This window comes from Eptesicus fuscus, chromosome 3 (genome assembly GCF_027574615.1).
Source record: "Eptesicus fuscus isolate TK198812 chromosome 3, DD_ASM_mEF_20220401, whole genome shotgun sequence".
Classification (NCBI taxonomy): Eukaryota; Metazoa; Chordata; class Mammalia; order Chiroptera; family Vespertilionidae; genus Eptesicus; species Eptesicus fuscus.
Genome location: NC_072475.1, coordinates 6,870 through 21,923, shown reverse-complemented (window position 1 = coordinate 21,923; position 15,054 = coordinate 6,870). Strand labels below are relative to the sequence as shown.

Here is a 15,054-nt window from a genome sequence, read left to right as displayed (position 1 = left end):
GTCTCCTGCTGTACCAGCAGGAAGTGGCAGGATCGCTCAGCCTGTCCAGAGCATCCAAGAGGGAGGGCAAATGTATTTAAACTTTGATAACTCAGGTACCCACATGCCACCCTCTGTGGAAACTGAAGAGCAGGTGAAGGAGTCTGTCTGTATCACAGTATGAGGGGTAGGTGAACTCTGTGGGAGGACTCAGAAGTCTTACAGTGGGAAAGGAATGTGGGCAGCAGAGAGCACAATGTATAGCCCTGGAAATACATCCATGACCACATTATGCTCAAATAGTGACTGTATCCTTTAGTAAAAGGACAGTTGCCCCCCAGTACTAGAAAACCATGATCGATTCTTATTGGGACCTGTGAGTGAACTTCTCATCCCCTCCTCAAGAAACTGCACAATTTAGATAAAAATGTATAATATATTGGTTCTCATGATAGGGAAAATGAGACATTTTCAGGGGACTAGCAAACTGAATTAGTCCCAGTAACCTGCTTTCTACTGCACTCTCTTGTTTGGAGGTTCTAGCAGGGGAGCGCAGCTACTCGTATACCCTTGACCGAAGACCGGTCCTCTCCTCTGGGGGGAAGGTCGTCCTCTTCGACCGAGCGCGCAGCTTCGGGAGGGACGCACATGGATCGGTGCGGGAGGAGGGGGACACCCGCCTAGCCAGCCAGATCAGCCGAATCAACCCTGGCGATCAATGGGGTGACAGAGGTCGCAGCCAGATCGCCCTCACATCCTCTACTGCACTCTCTTGCTAGCTGGTAATTAATTCCATTTGTAAAGAATATGGGAGATGGGTCTGGCCAGTCCTTAGTTCCTCCCATGCCAGGTGTGTCCTGGTTATCTGAGCTATGCTGTGCTCAAGGCCACAAGCTTTCTACAAGATATCTGCTAAGCACAATAAATCTTTCTCTGCCCTGGTTTGTCCTTTTTAAGCCTTTCAATATATATGGATAAAATTCTCATTGTCCAGGCGGTACAGGATCTGAGTCTTAGAGTCCCCTGAACCAGCAGCACTGTTTTCATTAAAGGCACTTTACCAAAGCTCACAGTGTCGGACGGTCACTTCCCTGCCAATTTCATAAATTCCACATTCCATAACACTCTCCCGAAGGACACCCACAGAGGCCCAATGTGTCTTCAGTGGAGAGCTGGTCAGCATGTGCAGACGAAGCATCTCTCAAAGGCCAAGGAGAGAACCACGTGGAAGGGCTCCAGGGAACAACCCATGGCTCCCACTGGACCAGAAGTCCTTCCCGTCATCAGCAGCTGGAGGAGGAAAAGGGAAACCTCGTCCAGGAAGCCTCAGGTAGACACTGGGAGACGCTTCACTCACTAGGCCCCAAAGAGCTTCCAAGCAGCAATCAGCAGGAGCTCACTGTTGTGTTAACGTAAAAAAAAAACAAAAAACATTGAAACCTATAAAGAATTTTTGTGAGTTTATTTGGGCCAAACTGTCGACATATGCCAGGAAGCAGAACCTCAATGAATTGAGATAATGCTCCAGAGAATGGCGGGTTACATTTGTATTTATACATTGCAATCAAAGGAGGGACATAGATGGGTCACATGAAATTCATTGGTGATAGATTAAGAAGGTAGGATAAAGCAAACTGGTGGGAAACCCCTGGGGCTGGATAGAAAGTAAAATGATGGACACATACTTAGGTGGGTGCAGAAACAATTAACATGATAATGAAAGGATTGGTGGTATCTGTCCTGGTGCCCACCACATTTGGTTGTGTCCCAGAGGCTCCCAAAAAAGGGAAGTTACAAGTTACCCAGACATCTCACAGATGTGTTATCTTAGAGGCAAAAAGGTAAATGGGCTCAGAAAAGATCTAAGTTGATCTTTGTCAGGGAAAATACCAATCTAGGACATGACTACCCACCGTAACCTGTTTGTAGTTAAATATTTCATTTTCAGAGCATTTTTTTGTGGTTATTTTAGGTCTCTGAGTTTGCAAGATTGCCACACAGGCCTCCCCTGAGCTTGTCAGGTTAGCATGTTGCTCCTTTCTTCCACAGTTGGAAACTTCGTAGCTGCAGACCAGAAGAAGATACATATAGTTACAGAAAGGAACCATGTCAACACCTACGAGGGTAAAATTCACAAAGTCCAGTTCGCCTGCCAGAGGCGTAGGAGAAGCGGCCCAATCACAAGGACAACAGTGACCCTTGGGAATGATGCAAGCGCACCGTGATGACGGGGTTGTTGGGACTTTAACTGCTGAAACTACACAGCCTGTGTGCAGGTTGGAGAGGGAAGACTGAGGTGTGCAGGAGAGACAGGGCTCTGCTTCCTTCTCTCTTATTTCCACCTTAGCATTCAGATCCGCCTCTCACCTCCCCACCCCCACCCCAGCTGAATGCACGTCCAGCTCCACCCACTGACACGCCCTGTCATTGTTACCTCAGCAACCCTGCCAGGGTGGGTTTTCTGTCACTATCCCCTTGGCAGGAAGTGGCCACAGCAGATGGTGGGGACCCAGCTTCACTGAAGAACCTCTCTCTCTTGGTCCCCGTTGACGGTTCTCCCTCAACAAGGGCATGAGGCTGGCAGAGGGTCCCATCACGCTGAGGACGCCCATCTTGCTGTTTGGGCTCTGGGTGGTGCTGGCTCCCACCCAGTGTTCTCAAGGTCGTCCCTCCTGGCGCTACATCTCCTCGGAGGTGGTGATTCCCAGGAAGGAGCTGCACCATGGCAAAGCCGTGCTGGCAGCAGGCTGGCTCTCCTACAGCCTGAGGTTCGGGGGCCAGAGACACGTCCTCCACATGCGGCGAAAGAGACTCTTTTGGCCTGGACAGCTGGTGGTGATGACGCAGGATGACCAGGGGGCCTTGCAGGTGGACCACCCCTTTTTCCCGCTCGACTGTTACTACCTGGGCTACCTGGAGGACGTCCCTCTCTCCATGGTCACCGTGGACACGTGCTATGGGGGCCTGGAAGGCATCATGAAGGTGGACGACCTTGCCTATGAAATCAAACCCCTCAAGGATTCCCAGAGGTTTGAGCATATCATTTCTCAGATCGTAGCCGACACCAACGCCACAGGACCTACGTCCAGGCTGGGATACAAGGCAGAGAGGCACCCTCTGCTCTCCAAAGTGAACACCAGTGCAGCCTCCAGGATCAGCAGTAAGCTCTATTCATCCCACAGAGGAAACCTGAAAGCCTGCCTCATGAGTTCCAAGTCCATTTATACTCTGTACAGAAATATGTCAGAGAACATCAAATTCCTAGTATATCTAGGGAGTTTAATGGACTCCATGTTCCGAGGCCTTGACATAAGGTACTACATCAGCATCATGGTCATTTATAATAAGAGGGATCCAACCGATATGACCAACTTTTATGTGCCGCGTGGTCCATTTGCTCAGAATTATCGGAACAACATTTATATTCCTTTTCAGCCCTATTCAGGCTTAATGGTGCTTAAAGATGCACCCCATGAACTTAATTTTAATCCCATTTGGGACAGTGTGTGCACGCACGAAGGTCTGGTCTATGTGGGTCACCTGTACAGACACGTATTATTGTTGGCGGTAATAGCCACCCAGCAAGTTGCGAGGACAATAGGTGTGTATATGGATACAGCTGATTGTGTTTGCCAGCGAAGGACCACCTGCATCATGTACAGGTACCCCGTGTTGACAGATGCCTTTAGCAACTGCTCCATGGAATTCCTACAAAACTCCTATAGTGCTGACAATGCAGAATGCCTCTACTTAACTGGATTTGTCCATGCAAATGAAAGCCTGACAGTCACTCGATGTGGAAACTCTGAGGTGGAAGCCAAAGAGCAGTGCGACTGTGGGTCCTTCAAGGAGTGCTATACCAACACCTGCTGTAAAACCGACTGCAGCTTCACGCCTGGAAGCGTTTGTAACAGAGAAAGATGCTGCACAAACTGTACCTACGCGCCCGCGGGGACGCTGTGCAGACCGATCCAGAATATCTGTGACCTTCCGGAGTACTGCATGGGGAAGGAAACGAGCTGTCCTATGAATTTTTATCTGCAAGATGGAACCCCGTGCACCGAGGACGGCTACTGTTATCATGGCAATTGTACCGACCGCAGTATGCACTGCAAGGAGATCTTTGGGGAAGGGGCGCTGAGTGCTCCAATAAGCTGCTACCGCTACAATTTCCAGGCAAACCGATTCGGACACTGTAGAATTACTCATGTGTTCAATCCAACCGGGTGTGGTTACAGTAGCGCAGTGTGTGGACGCCTACAGTGTACAAACGTTACTCATATGCCTCGCCTGCAGGAACACGTGGCTTTCCATCAGTCTTTCTTTCTAAATGTCTGGTGTTTTGGACTGGATACACACCGTGGAACAGAAGCAACCGACGCTGGTTTTGTGAGAACTGGTACCCCCTGTCATTCAAAAAAATTTTGTGATACGGGCTCCTGTAACACTTCCATAGAAGACTTAAACTACAACTGCCCCCCTTCGAAATGCAACTACAGGGGCGTGTGCAACAACCAAGGGAACTGCCATTGCCATGTAGGCTGGGACCCTCCCCGGTGCATAAACCCTGGTGCCGGAGGGAGTGTGGACAGCGGACCCCCGCCAAGAAGAACTCGGAGTGTGAGGACAAATCCTATGTCAATCGTGCATTTGAGAGTCGCTTTTGGTCGCTTGCTTGCCCTCATAGCCGCACTGCTCTTCGGGATAGCCACGAATGTGAGAACTGTCCAGACCACTACAGTCACTGAAGTGCAAGTTGAAAAGTAAACAACAAGTCAGCCTTCCGACCCCTGTACAACTCAGGCAACATGAAGAAACACCTGAAAAAAGTCACCATAACCCACTGGCAGAGCTCAAGCCCACCTTCTGAATGGCTGCAGGGGTCCTGTCCCTTATCTAGGGTGTGCACACCATGAATGTTTTCACATCACTCTCTCTGACAGCTCGCTGGCCAGCATGTGCAATAAAGCGTGAGTACCGCACTTTAGCATCCTGTGCAGTTCTTATAGGTATGTAAGAGCCCTGAGTGAGCCTGAGACTCGGGTCTGGACAGGAGACCTGGTCAGCATCTGACCTTGCTCTGTGGATGCCTGTCCCAGGATTAGTGACAGCGGCCACAGATTCCTGTAGGACCAATTCCTGACAGTTCCCCACAATTGTGCCCTGAGCACCAAGTGTTCCCCAGTCCCTAGGTAAGGTCACTTTCTCTAAACAGGTTGGATCCCCCAACACACACACATCAAATCCCTGACTGTTTCACAGGCCATGGCTGTGGGCGTGGGCTAAGAATGAGGTTTCCTTGTCTGCTAATGACAGCTGAGCCCAGCGGAGAGCACCCTTCCCTGTGTGGAGTGGACCAGTCAGTGGCACTCAGTCAGAAAGGAGGAAGAAGTGGCCCACCTGACTCTGGCCTCAGGGGAGCCTGCACGTGGGCCTCTCCTCTCCTCTCCCCTGTGCACTGCAGAGGGTGGCAGTGAGTGCGAGCTGAGTCCTGGGAAGGCATCAACACCCTCTTCCCCACAGGCCTGTGGGGCTGGAAACCTCCCTCCTCTGTGTCTTCATAGTTTTCCCAGAAATGCCATTGTACAATGTCATGTAAAACAGATGAAAGTATAACTTTACCTGAACACTTTAAAATTAGAAACTTCCTCCATGCAACACAGGAACATCATGTGAGATTTAAAAGTCAAAATTCCCACAAATTGGTGGACCTGGGTGTTTGTGGTGGACAGACATGTTCAGAGCTGAAGTTGGGACACAAGTGGTCCCTTATTGACGGAAACTGTCTTCTGTGATGGGTAATGTGGCGTAGCTGGGAAGAAAGAGCAGGTCCCCAGGCTCATGGAGCTCAGAATCTAGGACCAAGTAGGTGAGAACGATAACAGCAGGCGACAATGGGTCCTGGTGGGGTGGTGAACTTGGTGAGGAGAGTCCCCATCTCTGTACCTGTCATCTGCCAGCTGCAGTGTTACCTCCTCCTCTGGGGTCTGCAATGAGAAAGCGGGAAATTAGCGCCTCAGAGAAAGAAGAAGAACCCTCCATGGAGGCAGATGAGAATTTGAGAGGAAATCCCTGTGACCAACAGGAAGGCCCTTCCCTCTCCACCTCCCTCTGCCCCTGCTCCTGGGTCTGCTCTCTGTGCTGTGGTGTCCTGATCGCCCCCTGCAGCCCATCCCTGCTGTCTTTCTCAGGAAGGTTAGTGTCTGGGGTCCACTGACTTCCCCTCACTCTCTCACACAGTAATACACGGACATGTCCTTGTCTCTCAGGCTGTTCAGAGTTAAGTAAACTTGGCACTTGGATGTGTCCCTAGTGATGCTGAGGCGGGATTTTAGTGTTGAGTTATAGTCTGTACCTCTACCAGACCACATAACCCCGACCCACTCCAGCCCCTTCCCTGCATGCTGGCTGGTCCAGTGTACACCATAGCTTCTCAGAGAAAATCCAGAGACCGTGCAGGTGAGGGAGAGGGTCTGCGAGGGCTTCACCAGTCCTGGGCCTGACTCCTGCAGCTGCACCTGGCACAGGACACCTTGCGATAAGGAGCATCAGTCCTGCCAGTCACACACAGCCATCCCACAACCCCTTCCTTCCTGACCCCTAGACCCTCACCCTGGGGGGCTGTCAGCAGGCACAGGAGAAGACCCAGCAGTCAATCTCATCTTCTAGGGCACAGCTCTGCATTCCTAGAGACCTCAACCTTATGTGAGGAGAGAGCTGAGAGCCTGCACAGCCCAGGAGAGTTTATGCCCTGGAGTTTGAAGGGAAATTTGAATGTGGGGCAGCCTTTCCTTAGAAGTAGAGGTCCTGAGGTCTGTATTCCCTGGTCATTTGGGGCATCTCTTCCCTTGACGTCACTTACCAGCTAAGTAAGGATAAGGGGGCCACCTGGGTCATGAAGCACATTGGAGTTAGTTCAAGGACAACCTCACCTGAGCTAAGAGGTAATGTTTGACTAGATGAGTAGGTTCCATTGGTAAATTCTCATTCATCTTTCAAACAAATTTAATAGGGATTAGCATTTGTTTAGCTTCTGAAATTCAACAATTACATAATCTACAAGTACCAAAAGTTTATCATTGTCATTTCATACAGTAAATATGTTCACGTTGGTGTAAAATATTTTTAAAAGCACAGCCATTTTTCCATCACATTGTCTTCATTTATGAGGTTACTTTGATGTGAGTAACTGCTTTCCAAGCACAAGAAAAAGGGATGCCTTTGATTCTTGAGGTTGGAACCTTTTTATTGTGTTATAACACACTGTGCAAACTCTTCCCTTAATCAAGCCATGGCTTACTGCAGAAACCCCGAACTAATCATATCGGAAATGATCATGTTATAAACTGGAGAAAATATTAGAAATAAAAACAGTGATTATGCATGTGTATCATTGAGAATCTTTCATATGTTGAAGTGATATGGCAGTCTGTTAAGTGACCTGATTTCTCAGTCTAGTGTTATCAGTGATGTTGGGGTTCAGAGTGAGGGAAATTGGGGACTTCCTAGTATACATTTTCTCAGAGGAAAGGGAACTTCAAGTCTTTCAGGTAGCTGTCACACCCAGCCTCCCTCTGCCCTGTTCCTGAGGATGCTCACTGTGGTCAGAGGGTGCTGGGCTCTCCCCATAACATACCACAGCCTTAATGAGCAATGCACACATTCTCCATCAGGCACAGGATTCAGAAAATATTCTATTGCTAAGTTGTCATTTAATTTCCTTGATGGGATATTTGGTGGGACAAATGTTTTACTTTTATTAAAGTTCAGTACATCAGTATTTTCTTTGTTGGCACCTGTTTTGGGTGATTTTACAAAGAATTCATCAGAAAATGCTGGGCCTCCACTGCCCATGTGGATTGGCTACAGCAGCCACAGGGACTGGAGCAGGTTCTGGTAGAAAAGGGGAGCGCTGCTGGGAAACAACCCATAAGTGTGGACGTGATTGTGGACCTGGATGATGGGAGGAAATCTGGACTTGATTTGAGTCACATGACAGAAACGTGCCTGACGTTCATGGACAGAGGGTTACTGGACATGTGGGTGTAAAGTCTCTGCGGTGAAGGCCCAAAAGTAAGTGCAGGGCATGATACAGACAGCTCGCACCATCGTAAGAAATACCTGAATAATGATGAGCAGGATTTGATTGAAGTAGAAACATTAAAGATCATGCAGGCAGGGATCAAGGGAAATAAGGAACCTGTCACTGCAAAGTGGTGGGAAGGAGACCCCTGATTCCTACATGAACATTCTCACAGTGTCTCTGTTCTAGGACCAGGGTATTCCCACTTGGACACCTTTGGGGTCATTACTCACAAGCTCTCGCCATAAATCACCGAAGCTTCATAATTCATTGGAGTCCCATTTATGAAATCTCTCCACACTCACTGGGAAACGTGGACATTCCTCACTGGAGGCGCCAAGGTGATGGTGTGTCTGTATGAGGGGCCTTCAGTCCATTAGACCAGGGTTCCTGTCTCAGTCCATCATCTTCATTGCAATCATTATGGACATCATCATCATCACCACAATGTGCTTACTTTTAACCATTCTTCTCATTTTCTGTGGACATGGTGGTTGTTCACACACAATGAGTTCTTATAAGTAAACAAAGCAGGAGCCTCCTCTTCAGAGGCCATTAGGGATTGAGACCCCAATGGCCCAACTGTAAGTTGAAAAAGGCTTTGAAAAAGCCGATGACAGATTGGTGGGAAAGGACAGGTACCCACCAAGACATTGGGCAAAGCGTTCTTTCCAGTTCTATTATTGCCACCATTTGTCAACATCATCACCATCTTCATTTGCTTATTTATATTTAATCTTCTTGTTTACTTTAGATATGGTTTTTGTACACCCATAAGGACCCTTTTTTCATTTTTTGCTCATTTTGTATAGTTGTATGTAAAATGGGGGGAGGGCATGGTCCATTTACTTTTTTGTTTGACTTCTAACAACTGCTGGCACATCCAAGCCCTCAGGGTCACCTGCCCCTGCTGTGGGTTGTCACTGCTTCCTGATGGAGAGCAAGACCCTCCTGTGGGTGGATGTGGGGCTCCCTGTGTTTGGTGCGCTGAGCTGACAGCTCTTCCAGGGGTCAATGTGGACCCAGAGAGAATGGGTGAGGTCAGCAGCCCTGAGTGTGCTCAGGCCTTTCGGCAGAGAGATGGCCTGTGATCTCCTTGGAACTTGGAGGAGGAGGGCTCATGGAGAGTCAGAAACTGAGGGAGCTGGGCGCCCCCTGAGGGAGGGATGCAGAACTGTGCACACAGCCCAAACACAGCAACCCAGCTGCGGAGTTCACACTCATCAGTAAAACATTGAAAAGAGTGAAAAAAGCCACTTTTAGAATTTGTGAAGGAGTGCATACGTCATGTCACCTGCAAACAATGCCCCTTGCTCATTGTTTTCTGTAGTGAGAACATGAGAAAGAAGAACCGTCCCTGGAGGCAACTGAAAGCTTGAGAGGAAATTCCTTTGCCCAACAGGGAGGCGCTTTCCTTCCCATCTCTCTCTGCTCCTTTTCCTGGAGCTGCTCTTTGGACTTGGTGAGGTCATGAGCTCCCCCTTGCATTCAGAGTGCCCCTGCAGCCCAGCCCTGCTGTATCCTAAGGGAGGTTTGTGTCTGGGCTCACACTGACTTCCCCTCACTGGGTGTCTCGCACAGTAATACACGGCTGTGTCCTCGGTGGTGTGGTCACGGAGTTCAGCAGCAGGGAGTACTGGTTTTTGAATGTGTCTCTGGAGATGGAGGTTCGGCTCTTGATGGAGGGGCTGTAATAAGTGTTCCCACTACCTCATATGAGCCCCATACACTCCAGCCCCTTCTCCACGGGTTGGCGGATCCAGCTCCAGCAACTATCGGTGTTCATGGCATAACCGGAGACAGAGCAGGTGAGGGAGAGGGTCTGCCAGGGCTTCACCAGTTCGGGGCCGGACTCCTGCAGCTGCACCTGGGACAGGACACCTGGGGACAAGGAGCCTCAGTCCCTCTCAGTCACTTGCTGTCACAGCCATCCCATGACTCCTGTCTGACCCCTGAGACTCTCACCTTGGGGGGCTGTCAGCAGGCACAGGAGAAGACCCAGCAGGCTCATTTTCTTCTAAAGCACAACTCTGCTTTCCCAGAGACCTCAGCCCTGTGTGAGGAGTGAGCTGTGAGCCTGCACAGCACAGGAAAGGATGTACCCTGGGGCTTGAACAGAAATTTGCTTGTAGGGTTGCCTTTTCTATAAGTGGAGGGTCTAAGGTCAAGCTTCCATGGTCTTTCTGGGACCTCTGTGGGGGCATCTCTTCCCTTGACCTCACTCTGCATATGAGTCAGGGACAGGGGACCAACTGGGTCATGAGACATATAATTACATAAAAAAAAAAATCCTTAAACTTTCTGAGCTTAAGGAGAAATGGTGGTCTAGATGAGTAAGTTCTCATGCATCTTTCATACTGTTTTAAATGGGATTAGTATTTGTTCCAAGAGTTTTTGACTCAATACTAGTATGTACACCATTTTCTAATTTTTATATCATAATTTCATACAAATTATTTCTACTTTCTTACCAAAAAAAAAGAAAAATAAGTAAAGAACATCCCCTCTCAATATTTTATATCTTAACTAGAGGCCCAGTGCACAAAATTAATTCACGGGGGTGTGTGGGGGGTAGAGGGGTTGTGTGTGTCCCTCAGCTCAGCCTGCACCCTCTCCAATCTGGGACCCTCTCGCAATCTAGGACTGCTGGCTCCCAACCGTTCACCTGCCTGCCTGCCTGATTGCCCCTAACCACTCTGCTGCCAGCCTGATCTATGCCTAACTGCTCCCCTCTGGGCCCGATTGCCCCTGACTGCCCTCCCTTCCAGCCTGGTCTTCCCTAACTGCCCCCCCCCCGCAGCCTGATTGCCCCCACTGCCCTCCCCTATAGGGCTTGTTCCTCCCAACTGCCCTCCCCTGCAGGCCTCATCACCCCCAACTGCCCTCCTCTGCAGGTCTGGTTCCCCCAACTGCTGGCCCTGCAGGCCTGGTTTTCCCCCAACTGCCCTCCCCTGCAGGCCTGGTTGCCCCCACTGCCATCTCCTGTAGGGATGGTCCCTCCAATGTCTGTCTCATGCAGGCCTGGATCCCCCAACTGCCTTCCCCTAAAGTCCTGGGTTCCCCCCAACTGCCCTCCCTGCAGGCCTGGTTCCCTCCAACTTCCTTCCCTGCATGCCTAGATCCCTCCACCTGTCCTCCCTGTAGGCCTGATTACCCACAACTGCCCTTCCCTGTAGGCCTTCTTGAGGCAGCCATCTTGTGTACATGGGGACAGCCATCTTTGACCACATGGGGGCCGCCATCTTGTGTGTTGGAGTGACGGTCAATTTGCATATCACCTCTTTATTATATAGGATTATGGTGTTATTTTGATCCCAGAAACTACCTCCCAAGCACAGGAATGTGGAACATTCTTGATTTTTGATGTTGGAAAATGTTACTTTGTCTTCTGATTCTTGTGCAAACTCTTCCTTTATGCAAGCTCATGACCTATTGCAGAGACAACAAATAGTTCCATCAGAAATAGTCATGGCTCTACGTGGAGAGAAGACACGACATAAAAGCAGTGATCATGTATGTGCACAACATAGAATCACTCATATGTTGAAATAATGATGGAAGGAGCTTGACCTGTTTTCTCGAGTGTCATCAGTGATGTTGGGGTTCAGAGGGAGGTGAGTGAGGAAAATTCCACCATAGAATTTCTCACAGGAAAGGGAACTTCAACCCTGAGAGGAATTCCTCCCTCCCAGCCTCCCTTTGCCCTTCCCCTGGGAGGTCTGTATGGTCAGAGGGTGCAGGGATCACGCCCATAACATATAACATTCTTTTTTTAAAAAAAATTTCTTTATTGATTAAAGTGTCACATATTTGTCCTCATCCCCCCATTCCCATCCCACACCCCTCCCCACAGATGCCCCCACGCCCTGTTGAACTTAACCGTTGGATAGGCTCATATGCATGCACACAAGTCCTTTGGTTGATCTCTCCCCCCTCCTCCCAACCTCCCCTATCCTCCCTCTGAGGCCCGATAGTCCGATCGATGCCTCCTTGTTTCTGGTTCTGTTCTTGTTCCTCAGTCTATGTTGTTCATCACATATAACATTCTTTTTTTTTTTTCATTTTTATAATTTATTTTATTTTTTTTAAATTTCTTTATTGATTAAGGTGTCACATATTTGTCCTCATCCCCCCATTCCCATCCCATACCCCTCCCCACGCATGCCCCAACCCCCTGTTGAACTTAACCGTTGGATAGGCTCATATGCATGCACACAAGTCCTTTGGTTGAACTCTCCCCCTCCCCCCACCCTCCCCTATCCTCCCTCTGAGGCCCGATAGTCCGATCGATGCCTCCTTGCTTCTGGTTCTGTTCTTGTTCCTCAGTCTATGTTGTTCATCATTTCCCCTAGATGAGCGAGATCATATGTCACTAGATATATACTTATGAGAACTGAATGTGAGACGAGCAATAATAGTTATGCTGACAGGCAGATGGATCAGTCTGTAGTGAGTTTCTTTCTGGACCAACAGTTCTTTTGAGACCCAATTTCAATGTCCACCAGTTCCTTATGTGTACTTGTCAGCACTGACCCCTCAGCTCTGGATGGTGGACAAATGGTGGTAACGGAGGTCCGACTCCCTCTGGTTTGGTCTCGGCCGGACCCAGGGGCACGGCTTCACCCGGATCAAGGGGCACGTGGCCTCACCCGGATCTAGGGACACATGGTCTCACCCGGACCCAGGGACGCTTGGGCTCTCCCAGACCCAGGGGCACGTGGCCTCACCCGGGCCTAGGTGCACGAGGCCCCACCCGGATCCAGGGACACCTGGTCTCACCCGGACCCAGGGACGCTTGGGCTCTCCCAGACCCAGGGGCATGCGGCCTCATCCGGGCCTAGGTGTGCGAGGCCTCACCCGGATCCAGGGACACATGGTCTCACCCGGACCCAGGGACGCTTGGCCTCTCCCAGCCCCAGGGGCACGTTGCCTCACCCGGGCCTAGGTGCACGAGGCCTCACCCGGATCCAGGGACACATGGTCTCACCCGGATCCAGGGACGCCTGGCCTCTCCCAGCCCCAGGGGCATGTGGCCTCACCCGGGCCTAGGCGCACGAGGCCTCACCCGGATCCAGGGACACACGGTCTCGCCCAGACCCAGGGACGCCTGGCCTCCCCCAGACCCAGGGGTACGCGGCCCCACCCGGGCCTAGGTGCACGAGGCCCCACCCGGATCCAGGGACACATGGTCTCGCCCGGACCCAGGGGTGTGTGGCCTCTCCCAGACCCAGGGGCGCTTGGCCTCACCTGGACCTAGGTGCACGAGGCCTCCCCCGGATCCAGGGACACATGGTCTCACCCGGACCCAGGGGCGCTTGGCCTCTCCCAGACCCAGGGGCGCTTGGCCTCACCCGGGCACGGGACCCAGCGTCATCCGGGTCCAGGGGCACTTGGCCTCACCCGGACCCGGAATCCGGCCTCACCTGGACCCAGGGGCACGCGGCCCCACCCAGACCCAGGGACGCGAGGCCCCACCCATACCCGGAGGTGCGTGACCACTCCCGAGCCCAGAGGCGTGCAACCCCGCCCGCACCCGGGTCCCAGCGGGGCCCCGTCCTCCAAATCCCAATTCCCGCCGGTCAACCCCCCCCCCCAGCAACCACCCCGGCCATCCTGCCAGAGCTCCAGGACGGCCGCCGCAGAACTTGTCGGGCGGCTGCTCGGCGAAGCTCCGGTGTGCCCGGTGCGTGGTGGCGGGCCGGTCCGGCGTCGCCGCGCTGGCCCCTGGGTCCGCAGCGGCGGCCGGTCGCCGAGCATGTGCACCCGGCCGCCCCCGGGGCACCGAGATTCCTGAAGGACTCGGAGGCCAGCAAGCGCGGAGTCCCCCACCCCACGTCTCACAGGGGCCCGTCTGTCCATGCTCGGCAGCCAGTGGAGCCGCCCCCTCAGCCGGAGACCGCCGGGGGGACCGCGCCGAGCACGCTCCAGGTCGCCACTGTGTCGCCCGAGCCGCAGTTCCCAAAGTGTGGTCCTTGGGTCATCTGCATCAGCATCATCCCGCATACCCCTCTTTTATTCTAGCTGCAGAGCATCCACTCAGCCAGCCCTACGGTGGTCTTGGGTGGTGTCTGCTCCGCTCTCCCGTCGCAGCCTCAAAGTTGTTGTGGCAGGCTACAACCAGGCCTCTGCCCTATGCCTCCATCCCGGTCCTCCCTTGTATAGTTAAGTCTTGATTGTTGCTGGTGCCACCGGGAGGGCTCTCTTTGTCTATAAAGGAAGAGTTGCTGTGCAGGAGACACTCCTATGGGCCGGGTCTTGGTGCAGCAAGGCTTTGGCGCTCACTGAATCTGCCTGTTGGATGTGTCCCTTATGCGCGTGGTTGAAGTCTGGTGTCATTTCCCACAGACCACCAGATGCCCTCGTTTCTGGGTCCCCAATGGGGCGTAGATCAGCCACTGCCTTAGGCACTCAGCAGGGATTACAGCAAAAACTGTAGTTTCCTCCTCCTGTCTGAGTGGCCCTGGAGCAGTCCGACTAGAACAGCAGTTCATCTGGTCCGCTGCCCGAGGGCAGGCCACCCACATGCATAAGCCGTTGCTTGGAGCGTAGGTGCGCCTGCAAGACTTGCGGGGTGGGTCTTCAAAACGTGCGGGTCGGGTCCCAGGGCGGGGCGGGTCTCAGGGCGGGGCGGGTCCCAGGTTGGGGCGGGGTCTCAGGGCGCCAACAGGCCATGGAGCGGCGAGCCACAATGGCTGCGAGTCTGCTCCTTCTGCCTTCCAAGTTTCTAAGTCCCCTCGTTCCGCGCTCTAGCGCAGCAAACACTGATTGCTGGGCGCACCTCCGCAAGAGTCCCGCCTCTCCCCGCAGGCATCTGGGTCCCCAGAAGCTGGATTTCAGGGTGATGGAGAGCTAATCTCCCCTAGGTTTGGAACAAAAGCCCCTTTCCCCCGCCACCAGCCCGACCCACGCGCCTCCGCACCTCGTCCCCTCCGATTTTGCTGGTTTCCTCTTCCCTCTTAGCTGTAAATCTGCCGTTCAGCCATCTCTCCTGT

General features: G+C 52.0%; 1 protein-coding gene and 1 long non-coding RNA gene across 2 annotated transcripts; one reads left to right on the top strand and one right to left on the bottom strand.

Annotated features, from left to right (window-relative positions):
• Positions 1-1,309: 1,309 nt before the first annotated feature.
• LOC129147628 (uncharacterized) lies at positions 1,310-2,242 on the bottom strand. The gene is made up of 3 exons (XR_008554921.1): positions 2,200-2,242; positions 1,893-2,043; positions 1,310-1,378 (listed from the first exon to the last, which is right to left on the bottom strand). It is a non-coding gene; the product is annotated as an uncharacterized LOC129147628 (long non-coding RNA).
• A 222-nt stretch (positions 2,243-2,464) lies between these two features.
• Positions 2,465-9,467, top strand: LOC129147626 (disintegrin and metalloproteinase domain-containing protein 29-like). Its single transcript, XM_054710420.1, has 2 exons — positions 2,465-4,949; positions 9,393-9,467. The coding sequence occupies exon 1, from the start codon at positions 2,551-2,553 to the stop codon at positions 4,744-4,746; it is 2,196 nt and encodes a 731-aa protein (XP_054566395.1). The 5' UTR covers positions 2,465-2,550; the 3' UTR covers positions 4,747-4,949; positions 9,393-9,467.
• The last annotated feature ends 5,587 nt before the right edge of the window (positions 9,468-15,054 follow it).

What these genes read in the sequence shown, in the direction of transcription:
- LOC129147626 (XM_054710420.1), top strand. Translation starts at nt 2,551, where the DNA reads ATGAGGCTGGCAGAGGGTCCCATCACGCTGAGGACGCCCATCTTGCTG.